Source organism: Notolepis coatsorum (genome assembly GCF_963971535.1).
Source record: "Notolepis coatsorum genome assembly, chromosome: 17".
Lineage (NCBI taxonomy): Eukaryota > Metazoa > Chordata > Actinopteri > Aulopiformes > Paralepididae > Notolepis > Notolepis coatsorum.
This window is the reverse complement of record NC_140181.1, coordinates 69848703-69869799: the sequence shown is the minus strand read 5'-3', so window position 1 is coordinate 69869799 and position 21097 is coordinate 69848703. Positions and strand designations below refer to the sequence as shown.

Sequence of the window (21097 nt, the reverse complement as noted above, 5' to 3'; positions counted from 1 at the left end):
TGAGCTACTGGAGCTCCCCTACTGCTGCAGGTGGTTTTTATCGCACCATGTGACAAAGTCCACTACCAGTTCCCGGTATTCCCTCTCATCACCGTCCTTTATACATCCCACTATCGCAGAGTCACCAGAAAACTTCTGAAGGTGGCAGGACTCTGACCGATAGTGGAAGTCGTTGGTGTAGACAGTGAAGAGGAAGGGAGAGAGGACTGTCCCCTTCACCTCTCCGCAAAGTTAATAAGTAACTTAATATGGAAGAAAATTGTAAAGACAATGATCTCAGTCATTAACACTATGATCGCCGGGGACGAGTTAAGACGTCATTCCTAGCCATGCTCATTCTGCCGAAGACGCCGTAACTCGTCTTTGATGTCAATATTTCAAAAATCTGTGATCGAAATCATATTTCCCCTCCGGAGCCCTGAGATGTACTGGTGAGCTCCACTCAACTGTCTAACGGTTCGAGAGCGCCATCGGGTGGCCGATCGGCAGATCGGCCAAGAGGGAGGGGCGTGCCAAACAGGAAGTGCTCATCCATATGTGCTCCGGGCACTCGCGATCGGTAGCCGGACTCCATCTCAACACACTGGATGATCAATCGCTCGCCCTAACTCAATAAACAACGTTATTTGGACGTATATAGTATTATACAACCTGGAAATGGTTAATCAGGATCAACATCCCATAATCGAAAACGGTCTACTCCACGCTGATCGTCCAACGGCGCGAGGAACATACGGTAAGATTCAGCGTTATTTTCTAACGTATTCCATATAAACTGCTATGATGAACATATGACCCACTCTGGATGAATCATCTAACGCTGCCCACGGAATTATAAACGATCCCCCGCCCATCCGGTCATCATCAGATGATACGTAGATCATTCTAGAAGTACGTCCAGTTGAAATTTTTCATCTCGCGCCGATTGCTATCAAACTGTATTTCATCATCAATATAATGCATTTGGAGCTATAAATCAAGTTCTGGATAAAGCTGCAGAAAACGATAAAAACATACTTATACTTTAGACCATATTTTAGTATGAATATGTGAATGAAAAAGTTTAACGTTGCTACACCCTGAACAATACATATAGGACATTGAATGGGCCATAATAATGGCAATTTAGCAATAGAATTTAAAAAGTTATAGCCCTGCAAAGAAGGGGAACTTCTCCATAGACAAATAGAGCTGGCAAGGGATGGTAAAATATGAATTTAACCCATGGCGATCAAAGTGTTAAAAATGATTGTGGTTGGCTCATATACCTAATCATGATCACTCAATTACACAACTAGTGAAGCAGCCCTACAAGCAACACACAGTTTAAAAGGGGCATCATGCCAGCCATAACATTGATTTTATATTGGCAATTGTTGAGCTCTACTGATGGTCTCTAGTCACCCATTAGCAATGTGGTTGTACTTAGGGCTAGATTAATATATTTATTGGTCAGCCAATATTATTTTTGTCTTTAACTATCATTATCAGAATTTTAAAGGAAATTCCAATGCCAACATTATGGGAAATGCGCTTACCGTCTTCTCCAGGGTCAGACAAGAAGATAGATATAAATGTCCTCTAAGTAGAAAGCTATCATTCATTTATGCTAAAATAGACTAGCTTGCAGCCGGATTATTTGTTGTGATTTGTAACTCTAAAAAGCCCTCTTCAATAAACTACAGGAAGTCATAAGGGATAAAACTACCAATAGCATCACTCCACAAGGCTTTTAATCATTAACCCGAGCTGTACTTAACACTACATGAAATGTATCCGCTGTATGAAATCACATGGTGGACAAATTCTAAGCCATTACCCACATTCAACATATCTGAAACCCAGTTGATCAGTGCAAGGCGTTTACAGTTTTGAGAAGCATGAGGAAAATGCACATAATAAATCACTGTTTCCTGTGAAGCCCCTTTAACATTTACATAATCTGTTTATTAGAGATGTGCTCAAGTTCACTTTTCAGTTCAGGTGGGAGGTCTGAACAAATAACCAAATAGTCAGTGTGCCCACATCATAAAGGCTAGAACAAATTAAACTCACTCATCATGCTAGGCTAATTTGACTAGCTAGATAGGTCAGTCATCCTCACTTGTTAAACAGATGCTTTTTTTGTGAGCTTTGTGGACACAGTTCCACGATGGAACAACTCTAATCCACATATCAGGGGGGGGGGGGGGGGGGGGGGGGGGCGGGATGGGTCAAGCGCAGAGAGGAAATTTAATCAGCGACCCCCAAAAAGATATTCCTATGTGTCACCCATCTTGGATTTCTGTTCACTGCATGACAGCGTAGCAATGTGTGCTACAAATAAAGACATATCCTTCTCTCGTGAAAAAAAACTAACAATCAAAAGTCGACTTTGATCCCCGCAAATTATTATAATTTATTTATGACCCATCCCTACCGATTCCTGCCTCTTTCACACCGGCCTCGTTTAGTTCGGTTGAATAGAACCCTGCTTCGTTTACCCTGGTGCGGTTCGTTTGGACAGGTGTGAACATGGTAATTGCACTCAGGTGTGCACCAAAACAACCAGACCAAGACCTTGTTGAAAAGGTGGCATCAGTTCGGTTACAAACAAACCCTGGTCTGGTTCATTTGAGGTGTGAAAGCAACCGAACCAAAAGCAGGAAAAGACACAAAAAAATCTGGCATTTAATTAACACTTTGATCGCCATGGGTTAAATTCATAATTTACCATCCCTCGCCATCTCTATTTGTCTATGGAGAAGTTCCCCTTCTTTGCAGGGCTATAACTTTTTAAATTATATTGCTAAATTGCCATTATTATGGCCCATTCAATGTCCTATATGTATTGTTCAGGGTGTAGCAACGTTAAACTTTTTCATTCACATATTCATACTAAAATATGGTCTAAAGTATAAGTATGTTTTTATCGTTTTCTGCAGCTTTCTTCAGAACGTGATTTATAGCCCTAAATGCATTATATTGATGATCAAATACAGTTTGGTAGGAATCTGTGCGAGATAAAAAATTTCAACTGGATGTGCTTCTAGAAGTTTCTACGTATCATCTGATGATGACCGGATGGGCGGGGGATCGTTTATAATTCCGTGGGCAGCGTTAGATGATTCATCCAGAGTGGGTCATATGTTCATCATAGCAGTTTATATGGAACACGTTAGAATATAACGCTGAATCTTACCGTGGCTTCCTCGCGGAACAGAATTTTTTCTATTATGGGATGGAGAAATGCCCGATCCATTTCCAGGTTGTATAATAGTATATACGTCCAAATCATGTTGTTTTTTCGAGTTATTTGCACCGATCGATGTTCACTGTGTCAATACGGAGTCTCTCTAACGATAGCGAGTGCCCGGACCACATATGGATGAGCACTACCGGTTCAAAGGCTCATTTCCGGTTGGCGATCTGCCGATCGGCCACCAGATGGCGCTCTTGAACCGCTAGAGAGTTGAGTGGAGCTTTGCAGTGTGTCTCAGGGCTCCGGAGGGGAAATATGATTTCGGTCACAGATTTTTGAAATATTGACATCAAAGACGAGTTACGGCGTCTTCGGCAGAATGAGCATGGCTAGGAATGACGTCTTAACTCGTCCCCGGCGATCATAGTGTTAAGCTGATTGGGCCGTTTTTATTGACATTTCCCGTATATTATTATTATTATATGCAATTTTCACGTTATTTAAACGTTATTATTCTCACAGATGGTAAATTCAACATATGTTGTCAAATAATGTTGTGATACTAAGCAAATAACTTGCATGCAAGTTTTGCTTGTACAGTTGTACAGGTTTTAATCGTTATTTATTTTATTCGCTATATCCATTCATAATTCATCCATCCAGCCTGATGTTATCATTGGGAATGGCTCTGAGATCGCAAACGGCCAATACCGCCACCTAACGCCTTGCGGCCGGTATTGCACACCATTGGAATCCCTCTGGCTGGGGCTGTGCATCGATCTGAGAAGTCCGGTCCGGGTTTTCCTTCTTGGGCAAGGGGAGCGGTTATAACACAGTTATACTGGAGAACGGGGATTCATGCATTTTGGTTGAGAAATGTTGGAAAGACGACCGCGATCAATATTTGGAATGGCGATCAGTAATTGGATTATTCTTTTTGCAGTACATCAGATGTGAGGTAAGGACTCTATGTTACCAATCTTGGGTTAATCGGAATCCGATGTTTTTTTTCGTAACGATCACAACGTGTGTGTGTGCGCGTGCTGTTGGCGCCGACCAAAGCACGGAGGGGCGACTTTTCCTCCCCTGCTTCCGTGCGTGCATGATGAAACATAATACTGATAATCTAGCGTTTATTTCAGAACGATTCATAAATCAAGCGACAAATGGCACGATTTCTAAGGAAATGCAATGAAGTGCCGTTTGCTGGAGTTTATTGGGATTCGACAGGATCACTCTAAAACTATACTCATATTCACCACGGTATAAAAACGGAAATATATGTATGAAAGAATTATCTGTTTTTTGCATGTTGACCGGAAGAAACTCACTGACATTCGACGCGTTTATTAGATCCATAGCTATAATATTTAATATAGTTTTTAGCCCTGCAAACACCGCACCCACCCTCATTATTTAAAGCGCTGGCCTTCTTACCACAAGGTAAACAGCGACCTCTAGGCGCTCAAAGTGTTAATGATATATGTAATGTTTCTAATATATTAAAATGCGTTATATTTGCCGACGATACAAATGTCTTCTGTGCAGGGGAGAACCTTCAGAATCTTTTGGAGGTTGTCTCAACAGAACTGGGCAAGCTGAAGTTGTGGTTTGACATTAATAAATGATCTCTGAATATAAAAAACACATTCTTAGTTGTCATAATCTACCACAATTTCAGCTGGAAACCCCATGTCAACCAGGTCAGGTCCAAGGTAGCAAGGAGTGTTGGAATATTGGGAAAAACAAGGCACATTCTGAACCATGAATCACTATATACACTGTACTGCATGCTCATTCTGCCATATCTCAATTACTGTGTGGAGGTTTTGGGTTTGCAAAAAAGAGCAATCAGAATAGTGAATAATGTAGGGTATTATGAACACACCAATGGACTATTTCTAAAATCACAGACATTGAAATGTTGGGATTTAGTGGAATTCAAAACTGCACAAATAGTGTAAAGCAAGACATAATCTACTACCAGGCAACATCCAAAAGATTAAATTTTTCATAGATAGTGAAGGGGGATATAACTTAAAACAGCCAACTGTACACTAGGGCTGAGCCCAAACGTTCAGACCTTCGTTCGTTACATTGGCATTAGAACCTTAATTAATGGGTTCGAACCTCCGCTTTTTTTTTCAAATTTTTCTTTAACATTTATTTTTCATGAAAAATATATCAGAATGTGATATATATCAGAATATCACAGTACTATGTTGTGTTTACAATAATTCGAACGTGAGGCGGCCGGGTAGCACAGCGGACAGCGTCTGTCTACCACTGCAGAGACACTGGTATAGAATCCGGCTGTCAGCAGTGCCTCCGGCTTGGCCGGTCGTAGTACTGACTCAATTGGCAGAGTCAGCGGGAGGGAAGCCGGTGGGTAGTAATCTGGTCGTTGTAAAACAGCAACTCCTACAGGTCAGTCAGGGCGCCTGCACAGCGAGGGAGGGAAATGGTGAAGGTAGTGTGACCTCCCACGTGTTACACTTCACCAATGAGAGTCCTCGCTGCCAGATGAAAAGAGGCTGCTGGCTGTCTCCTATGTATCGGAGGAAGCATGCGATAGACTTCAGGGCTCCCTAGACCGACCAGTGGGGGGCACATGCGCGCAACGACCAGGAAGGGGAGGGGGGAATTGGCATAACGACTAAAATTGGGATGAGAGGAAAAATACAGAAAATAGGAGGAGAAAAAGTGGACAAAAAAAATTATAAAAATTCGAAAGTCACGCACGAACACAGACACAACAACACAGTCTAGTCGAGATGAGGAGGGGTCACGGTCATACATTATCAGGAAATGAATCAATCATGCAAAAAAGAGAGTTGAGTGACTCACACTCACCGTCTTATTTCATAATACAACGTTTCCGAATGGACTTTTGGATTAAACCAAGTGTATGCAGTGATGCGGAACACAAGATACTTAACGTTACACAGGTATGTTATGCACGTTAATTAAGTGACTAACATGTTTAGCTTGCTAACGTTAAGATAGCAGGAGCCGTCGGCCAACAAAGATGTTGTTTCAACAAATGTATTCACAAAATGGATTACCATCCACACGTTATTGAAGCCTCCCGTGACCAGTAAGTAGGTACTACTACTCTTAATAACCGCAGCCATAGCGCCGATTTATGTTTCTGCCCCACACCCAAGATAAACCTTATGCAATAGCCATAGCCTACATGACTTGTTGCGATACGGATTTGGATAGAGTCAAACGCACACATTTCAGCACTATAGGAAATTAACAGCGACCGACACACTCGCGCATAGAATCGTAGACCAAGTGCACAATCCAACACCACCGTGGGTGTGAGACACCACTGCTAGAACACCCATAAAGAATGCAGCATACCACTAATAAGCCAAACAAGTTCGAATATCTGGCACATACAGCAGGCATATCAAGTGAATTCTTTCCGCCTTCTCTGTGGGTGCTCGAGCACGGAATCGGTGCCTATGACCGCAGCAATATGCGCTACGTTATGCGCTACGTTATATGCGTAAATGTGCGCTATGTGCCTAAAGTCAAGACTCTACAGTAGGGGTGTAATGGTACACGTATCCGTACCGTACGGTTGTGTACCGAACGAATACAACGGCATGTTAACCACTAACGACCGCCCACCGGGGGCAGTTTTTTTCACAATCTAATATAATTATTATTTTCGATTATTAATTTCAATATAGAATATTCATTGACAGTCCTACAAGTACAATTAGTTACTGCACACTACATAACCCCTGAGTGGAACATGGAAAGCCAAACTTTCGCCCACTGTACCGAAAACCAGTAACGAGCCTCGACTTCAAAACCGAGGTACGTACCGTTTTTGGTGTACCGTTACACCCCTACTCGACAGTACTAAACCAGAAAAATTATTTAAAAGCAAATATTTTGCATGATTAAAAACGATGGTTCGAACATCCGTTCCAAAAACCCTGGCGAAGTTCGAATCCCAAAAAACAGGCATCGGGGACAGCTCTACTGTACACACCACTATAAAAAGCATGTGCATATCTGTCTGTGGGGTGAAGTTGTGGAATAGTCTACCAGGAGTTAAAAGAAAGTAATAATACTGCTAAATTCAAAAGGAAGTATTCTTGAGAAGTGTAGTTGCCGTGGATGGTTAACAGAGTGTTTAGAATCAAATTGATTAGATCAATCTGCAACAATGTGTAAATTTTACAACCCACAAACATGGCCACACCCTAGATCTAGTCTTCTTATCCAGTTTATCTATTACTTCTCTCACAAGCTCTGAACTTGGAATATCTGGTGATCACCTTGCAGTTTGTTTTAATCTGTCTATTCCTCTACCACTCACTAACCGTAAACGCATAATCACTTTCCGCAATGGTCAAGCTGTTAATCTCCCCATTCTGTGCAATGACATCACCTCCTCTGTAAATGTGCTTCAATCTCACTCCCCCAACCATGCTGTTCAACTGTATACATCTCTCATCTCCATTCTAGACAAAGCTGGCCCCATAAAGTAACGTACAGTCTCCTTTTCCCGCTCTGCTCCCTGGTATACCCCTGAACTGCATTCCTGAAACGCCTGCTAATAATTAAGCATTACATCACACGCAGGAGTGGTTTGTGACCAATAAACCATGCCTAGGGGTGGTTGTTAGGCCCGAGGCGCAGCCGAGGGTCGTTAGACCCCCCTAGGCATGGTTTATTGGTCACAAATCACGACTGCACGTGGTGTAAAGCTTTTATACAACTGCCAGATTCATCCAACCTTATTTCTATACAATAAACACACATTAATCGAAGATTTATTGAAAAAACCATCCGCCAGAAAAAGTAGTTCCCACAACTCCATGTGGAAGCAGCTTGAAGTGCATCCAACCAAACTAACACATCCAACTGTGTATTATTGGAATGATTGAGAGAAGTTGCCTCATGTGGAAGCAGCTTGAAGTGCATCCAACCAACTAACACATCCAACTGTGTATTATTGGAATGATTGATTGAAAATTTATTAAAACGTTTTCTTTGCCCTATAGGAAAAAAACGTTTTCTTCGCCCTATTTTTTTATTTATTTCTTTTAGCCTAAACTTAACCAGTTGGAAACCAGGGGTACAGTAATAAAATTAGCAATCAACCAATCAATCAATTCAATAGACCATGCTCACTTAAAACAGCGCTGCTTCTCTCTCAGTCTGACTCCCCTGCTGTTGCAGACAGGAGTGTGTGTGTGTGTGTGTGTGTGTGTGTGCGTGTGTGTGTGTGTGTGTGTGTGTGTCACAGTGTGTGTGTGCGTGTGTGTATGTGTGTGTGTGTGTGTGTGTGTGTGTGTGTATGTGTGTGTGTGTGTTTGTGGGTACGCCAGCGTCGGACAGTGTGAGAGAGAACGCTGCAAGAAAGTAGGAAGGAAGAAATTTAAATCAATCAATTAATCTATCAATCAATCCGCGATTTTTCTTTTGTTCTAGATTGAGTCAAGACCCATCAATTACATCATCCAACATTGTTTAAAATACTAACACGTTCCCCTTGACAGAATCGCTTTATATTTAGTCGTTATGACGCTATCAACATATCCATTTGTTAAAGATTATTGTCCGCCATCTTGTTTTTTCCGACGGAGTGATCCGGCGGAGTGATGTGATTCGGTGGTGGGCGGGTCCTGGGACCAGGAGCGTGGATTATGAAGGATACATACGTGTAAATGGACTGTTTCAGCCAATCAGAATAGAGAAATTTGCATGCCGTTGTATAATGCATTATATAGCCTGGCCTGCATATACACACAAATGTGTTTCCCCGTTTCAATGGGTTAAAAACAACTGGCCGCGGTTAGGTGGCGTAGCGGAGATTGCGTTCGTCACCAACCCCGGAGCTGTGAGCTGGATTCGCCTGTTCGAATCCAGCTCACAGCTCCGGGGTTGTCACCAGCTTGGCTGGCCGTTCACACTAATACAATTGGCTGTATTAGAGGGTGGGAGAAGCTGGCGGGGTGGGTCCAGGTCGTTGTAAACAGCGACTCCTACAGTTCGGTCGGGGCGCCTGCTAAGCGCGGATAGGACCCGAGTGGGATAGTGTGATCCTTCCACACGCTACGCCCTCTCAGGGAGGATCCGCGCTGCCAGGTGAAAAGAAGCGGTTGATTGGCTGGACGTGTGTCGGAGGAAGCACGTGATAGCCTCCACTCTCCCAGATGATCTGACTGTGGGGGGTAAGTGCGCAGCGACCAGGAAGGGGATTGGGAATTGGCATACGACTAACATTGGGATGGGAGAAAAATCGGAGGAAAAAATGGAGGGGGAAAAAGATAAAAAAAAATAAAAAACTGGCCGACAGCTTGAAGGCAAATGGTTGCAAACTGGTTCAAATCTCAAAACAGTCCTATTGTAAAGCCCTGCAAACTGCCAGATCCCAATACTACTCCACCCAGATTGAAACACGCCGCAACAACCCCAGGTCTCTTTTTTCCACCATCAACACTCTCATTGCACCAGTTAAACCAGCCACACTCCCAGCATCCACTGACCAATGCAACCTCTTCATGAACTTTTTTTTATCAACAAAGTTGACAACAGGGCGGCTGGGTGGCGCAGTGGGCAAGGCGCTCGCCACTAACGCAGGAGATGCTGGTATCGAGCCCAGCTCTCGCCGTTGCTTCCGGCTTGGCCGGCCGTCATATTAACAATTGGCAGTGTTAGAGGGTGGGAAAGCCGGTGGGTGGGGATTGGACGTTGTGGACAGCGACTCCTACAGGTCGGTTGGGTGACGCCTGTACAGCAGAAACAGTTAGTATCGGGGGCAGCATGAGCCTCCCACACGTTACTCCTTGCCACTGAGAGTTCGAGCTGTCTGGTGAAAAGATGCGACAGGCTGCCTCCTCGTGTACCGGAGGGGACACGTGATGCAAGGCTTCTATCCTCACTACAGCCGACCAGTGGGAGGCATAGTCTAGCAACGTTCAAGACAGGGGAGGGGAGAATTGGAAATTACAAAAAATTGGGATGGGAGAAAAATAGAAAAATAAGGAGAAAAAGTGGATAAAAAAAAATTTACAACATCCGAAAAGATATCTTAGCCAACACCGCCCATCACACCCAGCCCCCCCCACAGATCCTATATTCACAGGCACCAAACTCTCACACTTCACTGACGTTTCTACAGATACTGTCACCAAGACTATAATGCAATCAAAAGTTTCTCCTTGACCCTATCCCCTCCTCTCTCACCAAATCTTGCATCTCTGCCCTCAGCCCCCCCATCACACACATCATCAACACATCCCTCTCATCTGGTGTTGTCCCCCCACTACTGAAAACATCAGCTGTCACCCCCCTCATCAAGGATCCCAATACCCTCAGTAACTACAGGCCAATCTCCAACCTACCATTCCTCTCCAAAATACTTTATTTTTATCTCCAACCAGCTCCACACCTACCTTCAGAACAACTCCCTTTTTGAACCCTTTCAATCAGGCTTCCGAACACACCACAGCACAGAATCTGCTCTTGTTAAAGTCACCAATGATATCCTGCTAAATTCAGATTCCGGTTTACTCTAGTCTCCATACTCATCCCCCTCAGCGCTGCTTTTGACACCATTGATCACAACATCTTACTCTCCCATTTAGAACACACAGCTCTCCACCTATTTCACTCCTATCTATCAGACAGACAGCAATTAACTACCATGGATGGTCATACCTCAATTTCTTTCCCCGTTACATCTGGTGTCCCCCAAGGCTCAGTCCTTGGTCCCATACTCTTCTTCCTCTATATGTTACCCCTCTGCCACATCTTCAGAACACATGGTCTCCAATATCACTGCTACGCAGATGACAGTTATACATCCACTCCCCTCCTGACACCACTCCTGCTACTACTGCCCTCTCCTCCTGCCTCTCTGAAATAAAAATCTGGATGAATCACAACCTTCTCCAACTCAACAGTACTAAAACTGAAATCCTTCTAATAGGCCCACCTCACCTTCTCCGTAAAAACCCTGACTGCTCCATATCCATCAACAACCACTCTATCCTCCCCTCCCCCACAGTGAAAAACGTAGGTGTTCTATTTGACCCAAAACTAACATTCGAACCACACATCAATAACATCACCAAGATATGTTATGTTCCCCTCAGGAACATTTCCTGCATTAGACCACTACTGTCCCCCTCCGACACTGAAAAGCTGGTTCATGCCCTCATTTTCTTCCGTCTAGATTACTGTAATGCATTGCTCATGGGCTCAACATCTAAATCCCTCCATAAACTTCAACTAGTTCAGAATACCTCAGCTCGCATCATCACCCGCTGCCCCAAGTTCTCCCACATCACACCTGTCCTCTCATCACTTCACTGGCTCCCTGTTAAGTATAGGATTGACTTTAAGATCCGTCTCCTCACTTACAAAGCCCTCCACTCCCTAGCACCTGCTTATGCTTACATCTACAACCTCCTTCAACACTACATTCCCGCCCGCTCACTCCGCTCATCCAACTTAGCCCTTCTGAGCACACCACACTACCGCCTTAAGTCCACAGAAAACAAATCATTCTCCTCCTCTGCTCCCCGACTCTGGAATCAACTCCCATCACACATCAAAGAAGCCCCATCCGTAGAAACATTTTAAGTCCCACCTGTGCATACCCTCACTCCTGACCCTTCAACCCCTGCATAACTTACATTTTCACATCTGTACACACCTATATATTAGTATTATTTTATTATTATTATTTATTTAAATTTTTTTTTAAATGTATTTTAAATTGTCTCTCTGTCTTGTCTCTAAGCTGTCTCCCTGTCTCTGTAGTATCCCCACCATGTTGTCATTGTGAAAGTACTGTGTCTGTCCATGTACTGTGTTTGACCATGTACTATAATGCAATGTCTGTAAAGTGCATTGAGATACCTTATGTAAGGCGCTATATAAAATACATTTCTTATTACTAAAAATGTTGATGGCCAATCATTATTATTTAAAAAAGATTTGGTTGATAACGAAGATCTACGATAAATATAAGATGATGCACTAGGTTAGGGCATTTACAAGCTTGTAGCTTCAGCCCTAACCTTTTCGGACAACTTGTAATTTGATTTGTATGTTTTTTTTATGCTAAATGGTTAGAAATAAACTTAATTGATTCAACTACATCCTGCACAATTGTACAGCCCTGTCCTATATTATAATTTTTTTTAGTTTTCTTTTTTATATATTACGTTTTAAAAATAATTCTACATTAACACATTGGTTGCCAGCAGGGGGTGCGCTATTTATCGCTTGAGTGCCAGCGCTTTAGTCAATGGGCCTCATGCATGAAGCGATATAAGAACAGATTTCGTTCTTAACTAGCATTTCCTCTTACTTTGTTCTTACCTGGGATTCAGCAAAGTTTTCTTATTGTTGCTTTTTTCTCAGGCAAGAACAAATTAGAAGAGTGGTCGAGAGCACTCTTACTGAAATAAGAAATTCTTACCCCAACATTTTTTTTTATTTAAAAAAAGCCTACCATTGGTTAATTGCCCCCAAATACTACTTTAAAAATACAGAACTTTTCAATAATAATAATAATAATTATTATTATAACTTATTGCGTGCGTTCTGTCTGAAATGGATTATATGTTAGAACAGTTATGCTCTGGCCGCCCAGGCCATTGATTGATTGAAGATTTTATTAACAGATTGCAGAATGGGTACAATACAGTACAGCTCAATACACACAATTGTTAAGGGGAGGCAGACCAGAGAAAGACTTTCGTCTTGTTTACATCAGGGTCCCCCATTTTCAATTCATAATGACATTTATGACATACACAACATACAGATATACAGATATATATCATGACATTTATGACATGACATACAGATATGCAGTACTGTATACGTAGCATTGAACGCATATTTAGAGATCGTCTATATCAGTGGTTCCCAAACTTCTGTTTTATGCGGACCACTAGATTGTTATCAAGAACATTTGCGGACCACCTCGTATGCAAACAGTAAAACATAAATAAATAAACAACTGACTTAAACCAAGTAATACACAAGACCCTCTTCTTGGACCAAGTAGGTTTCATCGATAATCCAATGTACAGTTACCACCCCCCCCCCCCCCCCCCCACCCAACCCAACCACCTCCAATGTACAGTTCTGTCTATCTGTATGTCATGTATGTCATATATGTTATGATGAATTGAAAATGGGGGACCCTGATGTAAACAAGACGAAAGCTTTCTCTGGTCTCCATCCCCTTAACAATTGTGTATATTGAGCTGTACTGTACCCATTCTGCAATCTGTTAATACAATTTTCAATCAATCAATCAAGACCCGCGTCACGGGCACTGCATTCCGTTCTCAGAATGGATTTGAGAGATTTTGCACGTACTGTATAACGTATGTTTGTATGCGCGCACTATACGGGAGGTGGCCAGAAGCGCGCAACTAGCCAACTACTATTATATTACTATATTAATACAGTATATTCCACTATATAGCTATAGGTGCTGTATGATGACAATACATTTGATTCCTATCTAATTTTGATCCATCACAAAGCGCTCCAGCGCTTGAATACGGCCGGGGGATCCAATGCAGACCCACGGCTCTCGTATTATAATGAGCCGGCGAGGCGTGTCTCTGTATGCAAATGACTTGCGCGAGAAGAACGTGCATCCAGTTTAGAATGAGTGGGATTCACCATTAAAAAAACCTGGGTAAGAACAGATTTGGACTTTAAGAACGGCTTGATGAATGTGGTGTGGCTTTTCTTATTGTTCTCTTAACAGACAGGTAAGCAAGAATATAAGAAAAATAATAAGAGAGTATTGTTGAATGAGGCCCAATGAGAGGACGGGGATATTTGCGAACGCATAAACTATATCTTAAATTATGGCTATGTGTCTAATACAACCGTCGCTTATCAATGACATGCTTGCAGTCAACTAAACTGATTGTTTTTTCATCAGTACATTTCCGTTTTATACCGTTTTTGAATACAAGTATAGTTTTGAAGATTTCTAGTGATTCCAGTAAAATCCGCGAAAATAGCCCTTTACTGGAATACACAAAACACATTGTCATTTTTCGGCCTATTTATGAATCGTTTTTAAAATAAACGCTAGATTATCGATAATATATGTGTACTTATGCACGCTAGAGAAGCGGGCTGAAAAATCGATTATCTATGCCCTGCCTGGTGCTAACGTTACGCACACACACATATGAGACACGTTGTGAAATCTGTGAAAAAACATCTGATTACCCCAAGACTGGTAAAATAAAGTCCTTACCTCACATCAGATGTTCTGCAAAAAGATTAATCCAATTCCTGATCGCCATTCCAAATATCGATCACGTTTATTGATCCAATGTTAGACCTTGAAACAGATAATCCACGCTGCTTTCGGTTGCCTCAAATGCAATAGTCCCAGGTTACATGGCTCAGAAGTAAAATGTGGAGCCCGGAGTTCTTTTTTCTCATGCATTTCCATTGACTCCATTCCAATGGGTGCAATACCATCCGGGAGACGATAGGGGGCGGTATTTGCCCTTTTCGAGCTCAGAGCCAGACCCAATGATAACGTAGGGCTGGGCGATATGGCCAAAAATGATATTGCGATAGCGATATCGATAACAATAAAAAACAACAGATGTATGTTTATTTTGCAGCAATTCTTTGTCGTTGCCGCCATCTTTAGTGTTACATCCCCTCACACTCCAGTTCTCAGGCTGCAGCTGGTTTGTAAGCGAAAGTAAACCGGCTTCTCTGCTGGCTGTGGCTCCAGGGGAGTTGAACAGTTCTGGCTCTGCTAGTTTCTTTTCTATCTTTTGGCGCTTTTTTGGTGGACAAACAACCGCACATGTGCACCGTGACTCATGACTGGAGACTAGCTCTGCTAGCACACATAGCCTACTGTGTACAGACGGTTTCAAACTGTATTTTAAATTAGAAAGCAAACAAAATAAAAAAGAAAAATATGGACAAGCAAAGCCATTACTTTTAAGTTGCAGGCAAGAAAGACAAGTCTGTCCACTGTCTCTGGTTTTAAAACTGCCCTGTTGCAGGTCAGAAAAAAAAGAAAAAATAATTCGATATTTCTTTTTTGATATATTTTTTTATATATCGCGATAATTATCGTTATATCGCCCAGCCCTACGTGAGGCTGGATGGATGAAAAATGAATGGATATCGCTAATAAAAGAAATAACGATTAAATAACAAGATTTCTCGTCATTGGCACTCAACGCATGGCGGCCAACAACGAGATTTCTCGTCGTTGGCACCCAACGTGTTAATTGTCTGCTAATATTGATGCACCAAACGACCAAGACAAATTCCTTGTATGTGCAAACTTACAAACCTTTCAGATTCTGAGTACCGTAGTCTAGACACAGTGGCACATAATACAATTCTGACAGTGGATTGGAAAACGTATAGTATTTCATAACATTTGTGCAACAAGGTGCAACAATCACTTTTTTTTGTCCACATATATAATCTCCCGTTTAGCAAAAGTTGTATAGTGACGTGAATTAAATCAGGCTTTGTATGGGTATTTGTTGCCAGATTAGATAGAGAAACGTATCCTATTCATACACTATGCTTGTTCCTGCAGTGCACATCCTAGCAATCCAGGGTAAATGTACATCACAACCAGAAACCCCAAGGACCAAAGCCAAACAGGCTTCAAGAGTGACAGATGGGATTTATTAAGATGTTTATTTTATATGTATGCTTAATGTTTATAGCTATAGTATCTGTACCTCCCCTCCCCCACGCCAGAATTTCTCCAAGGGGAACAATGGAGAAATATCTCATCGTAGTATGCAATATGAATGAATATGAATAACATTTCTGTTATCGACACTAATCTCAATTCCTGGTACCTTTTCATTCGGTAGGATACGAGTGGGGTGATGTTACCATTTTTGGCTGCAACAGACAATGCAGAATAAAAACAAGCTTGATCAGAAAGCTTTGGACACACTTGATTAAAAGCACCGGTTGGGTCTCGCTCCTAACTGGGCACAACTGTCAAAACTAAATGTATGTGTGCAAAACTGTTTAGCATTTTTGGACATGTGTGAGATTATGTGCAAAATAAAATCAGCATTGTTTTTTTTGGCGAAGTGCCCCTTTAACAGTTACAGAACGTCATGTAATAATTGCACTATACAAAATGTCCTCCACGGCCCGGGTCTCCACAACATATATGCAGAGGGAAATGTGCTACACTGGGTTACATCAGGTTTTATGTGAAAATGGCTTCCATGTGTGTTTAGGAGTGGGGCAGTGGGGGAGTGGGCTGGACGGGGGGTTTGGAGAGGAGGGTACTAGAGAACACTGTGGACTCTTACTTTGTTGCTGCATCATCAAAGGAAGCCACGAACACAAGAGTTCCCTCATGCAGCGGCAGCAGATACTTCAACAAGTCAGTAACGTCTGAGAAAGGAGAGCACATGGTCAGAACATGTTGGCTTACACAAGCGAAGCATATGTACCACGTTTAAATCAGGTTTTAAGTTCTGCGTTACCTCCTGCCCACATATCAAAGGCCTTGGTGTCTAGGAGCTCGCCCGTAACCCCTGCAAAACACAATCAGCGATTAGATGTTAGAAAGCGACACACAATAAACAGTCTCAACTACCAAGTAACTAAGTTAACACAGTGAACGCACAAGAAATTTGACCAACACATCACACAATAAAGTCTCAGATTTCCAACTGAGAGGCACAAGCAAAGGACCTAATGTAAAGCGCAAGGTCAACAATGCATGACTTAAATTTAGACAAACGTATACCACTACTGACATACGCATTCAATGTCACAATATAATGTTAGAAAAGAGACTACACTTGATCTTATGCTGTATAAACATATATATATCCTGTCGGTATTTACCTGCACATAGTCCTTTTACATATAGTAGATAGATACTTTATATCTATACATATCCTACTCTTACTAGTTACGCTGCTGGCCAGTATGACTACTACCATACTGTCTTTACACCTGTATCACTGTACATGTATGTACAACTCTGTACATACATCTGATTAGCACTACACTCAGTAGTACTCATTTGTATATTTTGTACCCAGTTTAATATCCTGTATATTGCTGTTGCACTTTACTGCTACATTTGCACTCTGGTTGGATGCCAAACTTCTTTTCGTTGTACTGTACTTGTGTTGTATATAGGGCTGTCCCCGACTAAGGATTTGTATAGTCGATTTGTAGTCGCCAAAATGTGCCGATAGTCGACTATTAGTGATTTAGTGGGGCAGGTAACCATAAGATTTATTCTTCTTCCTGCTCCTTTTGCCCATGGTAGAACTGTATTTATGATTTTGTATGAAAACTGTATGATTATTTGTATTGCTTCCATGTGGCAAATAAAAACTCTGAATCTGACTATGAAAAAGAAAATATATATATATAATATTTGTATCATTCCATTTGGGTTGTGGGGGTGCTTAATGTCTGAAGGAGTCGACGGAAGGCTTCTTGTCCTCTGCAAAAGCATGCAATTGGTCCACTGATGGATACATCTTGATATTTGTCTAGTCTAGTGTGTTCATTAGATGGGTGAAATCCTCTTTCAGTGCCTCTGTGCCTGTTTTCGTAGGCAGTTAGCCTCTGGTATGCATGCCATTAGCGTTAGCCACTTCTATGCCTCTTTTCTTTTGGAAAAAAAATAAAAAAATAAATAAAAAGGATTATAAAAAAAAGATTTTGCATTCGACTAAGAGGTTGGCAGTCGACTACGGCTCCTTTCGATCGATTAGTCGACTAATAGGGGTCAGCCCTAGTTGTATAATGACAATACATTTTAATCTAGTCAAATCTAATCTTAGCCAAAAGGCAGGGAAACAAGTCGCAAAAAGGACAAGAAGGAAGCCCTTACCATTTACTAGTGCTATGTTCAGGCCCCTGCCCACATTGTTCTTCACGCTGCTCACGAGCCTACGGGGGACAGGAACATGAGGTTAAAAGCAGACAGTCTGAAGCAGCGTAACAAATCACTACACTGCCTCAGGAAGTGGAGCGCAGAGAGAAGGTTGACCTGCACACTGATACACACACTGACCCGTCACTCGAGGAGCGAACAGCACACATAAGGCTCAACATGACAGAAGTAAAGACAGAAGGACGTGAGGAGGAAAAAGCCAGACAGAGAATACTTGCATTCAGCTCCTCAGACAAGACTTGAGGCCTGGTTATGACGGCACAGAGAAAGAAAGAGCGGCGTGAGAAGGGAAAAAAACAAACGGGGACAGCGGGCGAGACAAATGAATGGAGAGGAACGGACGGCGGGTCTCACATCTTGTCCTCCAGGCAGATTTTGGGGCCGATAACGTTGGCAGCGCCTGACACCAGGCGGAACGCCAGGTGCTTCAGAGGGCAGGGCGCCGAGAGCCCACATTTATACCTGCGCGGGCGAGGATCTGCTATAATACAAGATGCATTCGTTTTGTGGATATCAGGGCGAGGCTCTGCTACAATACAAAATGCATTAGTTAGCGTGATCAGGGCGAGGCACAGCGCTCTTAGAGATATCTAGCCCCTTACGTGACTCTCAGCTATGTTGCTACCAGGCTCGTTTGGAGCACCAAGCACAGCTTCCCAGCTCGGGGTGTGTCAAAAATATATCAGATATGAATTTCAAAAGTACCCAGCGTACAATATGGGTTTCACACAGCAAGGCGCTGGGGTCTGGAAGCTCGGAGTTGCTAATAAACAGTTTAAATCATTGTTACAAAACGAGTGGTACTCAGAGCGAGCCGTGTATACTTCCGCAATTCGTGACGCGAAGTGGGAGATATTGGGGTCTATAAAAAAATCCCATATGTCCTAGTAGGAATTACCACTAGGAGGCTGACGTGAATGGTTTTTCCCAGTCGGAAGCTGGTTCTTCCACTTCTTCCCACGTAGCGTGAACGCGGCATCACAGAGCGATCCGTGTATTTCCGTATTTGGCTGCCTGGTGCGCATGCGCTGTGACACAAACGGCGGAAATACACGGCTCGCTCTGAGTACCACTCGTTTTGTAACAATGATTTTAACTGTTTATTAGCAACTCCGAGCTTCCAGACCCCAGCGCCTCGCTGTGTGAAACCCATATTGTACGCTGGGTACTTTTGAAATTCATATCTGATATATTTTTGACACACCCCGAGCTGGGAAGCAGTGCTTGGTGCTCCAAACGAGCCTGGTAGCAACATAGCTGAGAGTGACTGTGTATTAAAAAGCCAGCCCCTGGCTTGCACATCGCAGTCACATAAGGGGCTAAGAGATATCAAGAGTAGGGAAGCACAGATACTGCCAATACAGAGTCCTAAACTTTCAGTATCGGTCGATCTATAACTCTAGCTTTTACTGAACAGTATAGACTTAGACCATTCGTTTTGAGACATTGGGCATACATGATCAAGGTATATTCACTTTCCCTCCATTAGAGACATCTAGCATGCAGCAAATTCAAGTCACTTTGTTTTGATTTCTGGCACCTTGTGGTGCCTTGGCTTTGTATCAGATTTTAGTATTGAGGACATTCCCTGATACCCTATTTTAGCCTGGTATCGGACACATATCCAATACCAGTATTGGTTCATCCCTATAGAAAGTGAGTGTGGTTGTAATGTGGTAGTAATAGTTCTTTCATTTACCAGGTGTTGGTTCTTCACTTGCACCTGGGGAAAAATTAACATATGGTTCAGATTCAAATGGATCCATGGACGACGATCAGATCATTTCAAACAGTAATGGTTGATCTTGCCAAATGTAGGCGTTTTCATACCAGTGAAGAAATGTCGCACAGTCGAGCCGCTGTCCCCTCCGAACATAGTGCTCGCCAACACCCAGGTGAGCCCCACCAGCAGCAGCACAGCCACAGCTCGCAGTGGCCCTGTGTCACACGGGGGGAACCTTGATTTAATGAGTCCAGCAGTCGTCACACACAAAAATCACGAGCATCATGTACTGAAATTCCAACCAACCTGCCAATCTCATGATTTATTTGGGCGGTGTCGTTCACAGTCCTGTGGAAAGTTGGAAATAATTCAAACTTGGTTGGCGACGTGATGAATCGCTGCATTATAAACACAACTGTCCTCGGGGAAATCGCGTAAACTGGCATTAAGCAAGATGGCTCTTCCAGAGATGTCGCTAGCGAGAGCAAGGATCCCATTCGCAGAGATGCCAGGAGCGAAAAAGCAGTATTCTCACAACTTTCAATTTCACTTGTACATGCATACTACAAACAGTATTTTGGAACTATATATGATATCTTACCTAGCGTCCCTGTAGCTGGAGGCAACTGTTCACTTGATTCGCCCCCTTGTACTAAAGAGCTGTTGCTCTTGTCACTAGGGACTTTTTTATTTTATTTCTTACGCTGTTTCCTCATCGAGGCTTTCGTCGTGCGAATGAACTTTTCCAGGGAAGACAGACAATCTCGGGGAAAATGTCAGCCAGCACTTACTCGACTATGATGACTACGTGTTGGGTAAATCCAGTTTCGAGAAGCATGAAACAATTGTATGTATTCCGTCAATCTTCCAGTTTAGTTTTGATAGCCATCTCCTCTTTGCAGTGGCCACCACTGTCCACTGGCCCTCGTCAAGTGAGCAGCGTCAAGTGACGTCGGCACAGAGTCTGCGCACGGCGAGTAGGGTCCAGCTGCAGCGCCGGAGAATCCTCTCAGGGGGCAAGCCTGTGGCAGCCACGAACCTGCGCTGTTTTAAAAGTCGACGCGTAAATACGGCAATTTGGGGATAGAGGTGCGTGTTCACCGGCAGAGGGGTCGGCGGACAGAGCAGGCTTTTGCCCCGAGCGGGACTCAAGCCGTCAACACGGAGCTGCACGAGAGAGCAGTTCAGCACCTTGGACAGTGTGACAAATGCACCCATTTCATTGGCTGTCACT

The 21097-nt window shown here is 42.9% G+C and overlaps 1 protein-coding gene across 2 annotated transcripts in view; it reads right to left on the bottom strand.

Moving 5' to 3' along the window:
* The window catches only part of fam3a (FAM3 metabolism regulating signaling molecule A), a 30431-nt gene extending 9656 nt beyond the window's left edge, over positions 1–20775 (bottom strand). The window contains exons 1-8 of one of the 2 annotated variants that reach the window (XM_084333216.1): positions 20465–20775; positions 20170–20211; positions 19971–20078; positions 19840–19863; positions 18495–18621; positions 18078–18136; positions 16705–16755; positions 16528–16612 (exon numbers count right to left, since the gene is read on the bottom strand). In XM_084333216.1, coding sequence (XP_084189342.1) covers positions 16528–16612; positions 16705–16755; positions 18078–18136; positions 18495–18621; positions 19840–19863; positions 19971–20078; positions 20170–20182 — 467 coding nt within the window. In that variant the 5' untranslated portion in view covers positions 20183–20211; positions 20465–20775. The remainder of the gene's footprint in view (positions 1–16527; positions 16613–16704; positions 16756–18077; positions 18137–18494; positions 18622–19839; positions 19864–19970; positions 20079–20169; positions 20212–20464) is intronic. The other variant, XM_084333217.1, reaches the window with a different exon arrangement.
* Between the last annotated feature and the right edge of the window lie 322 nt (positions 20776–21097).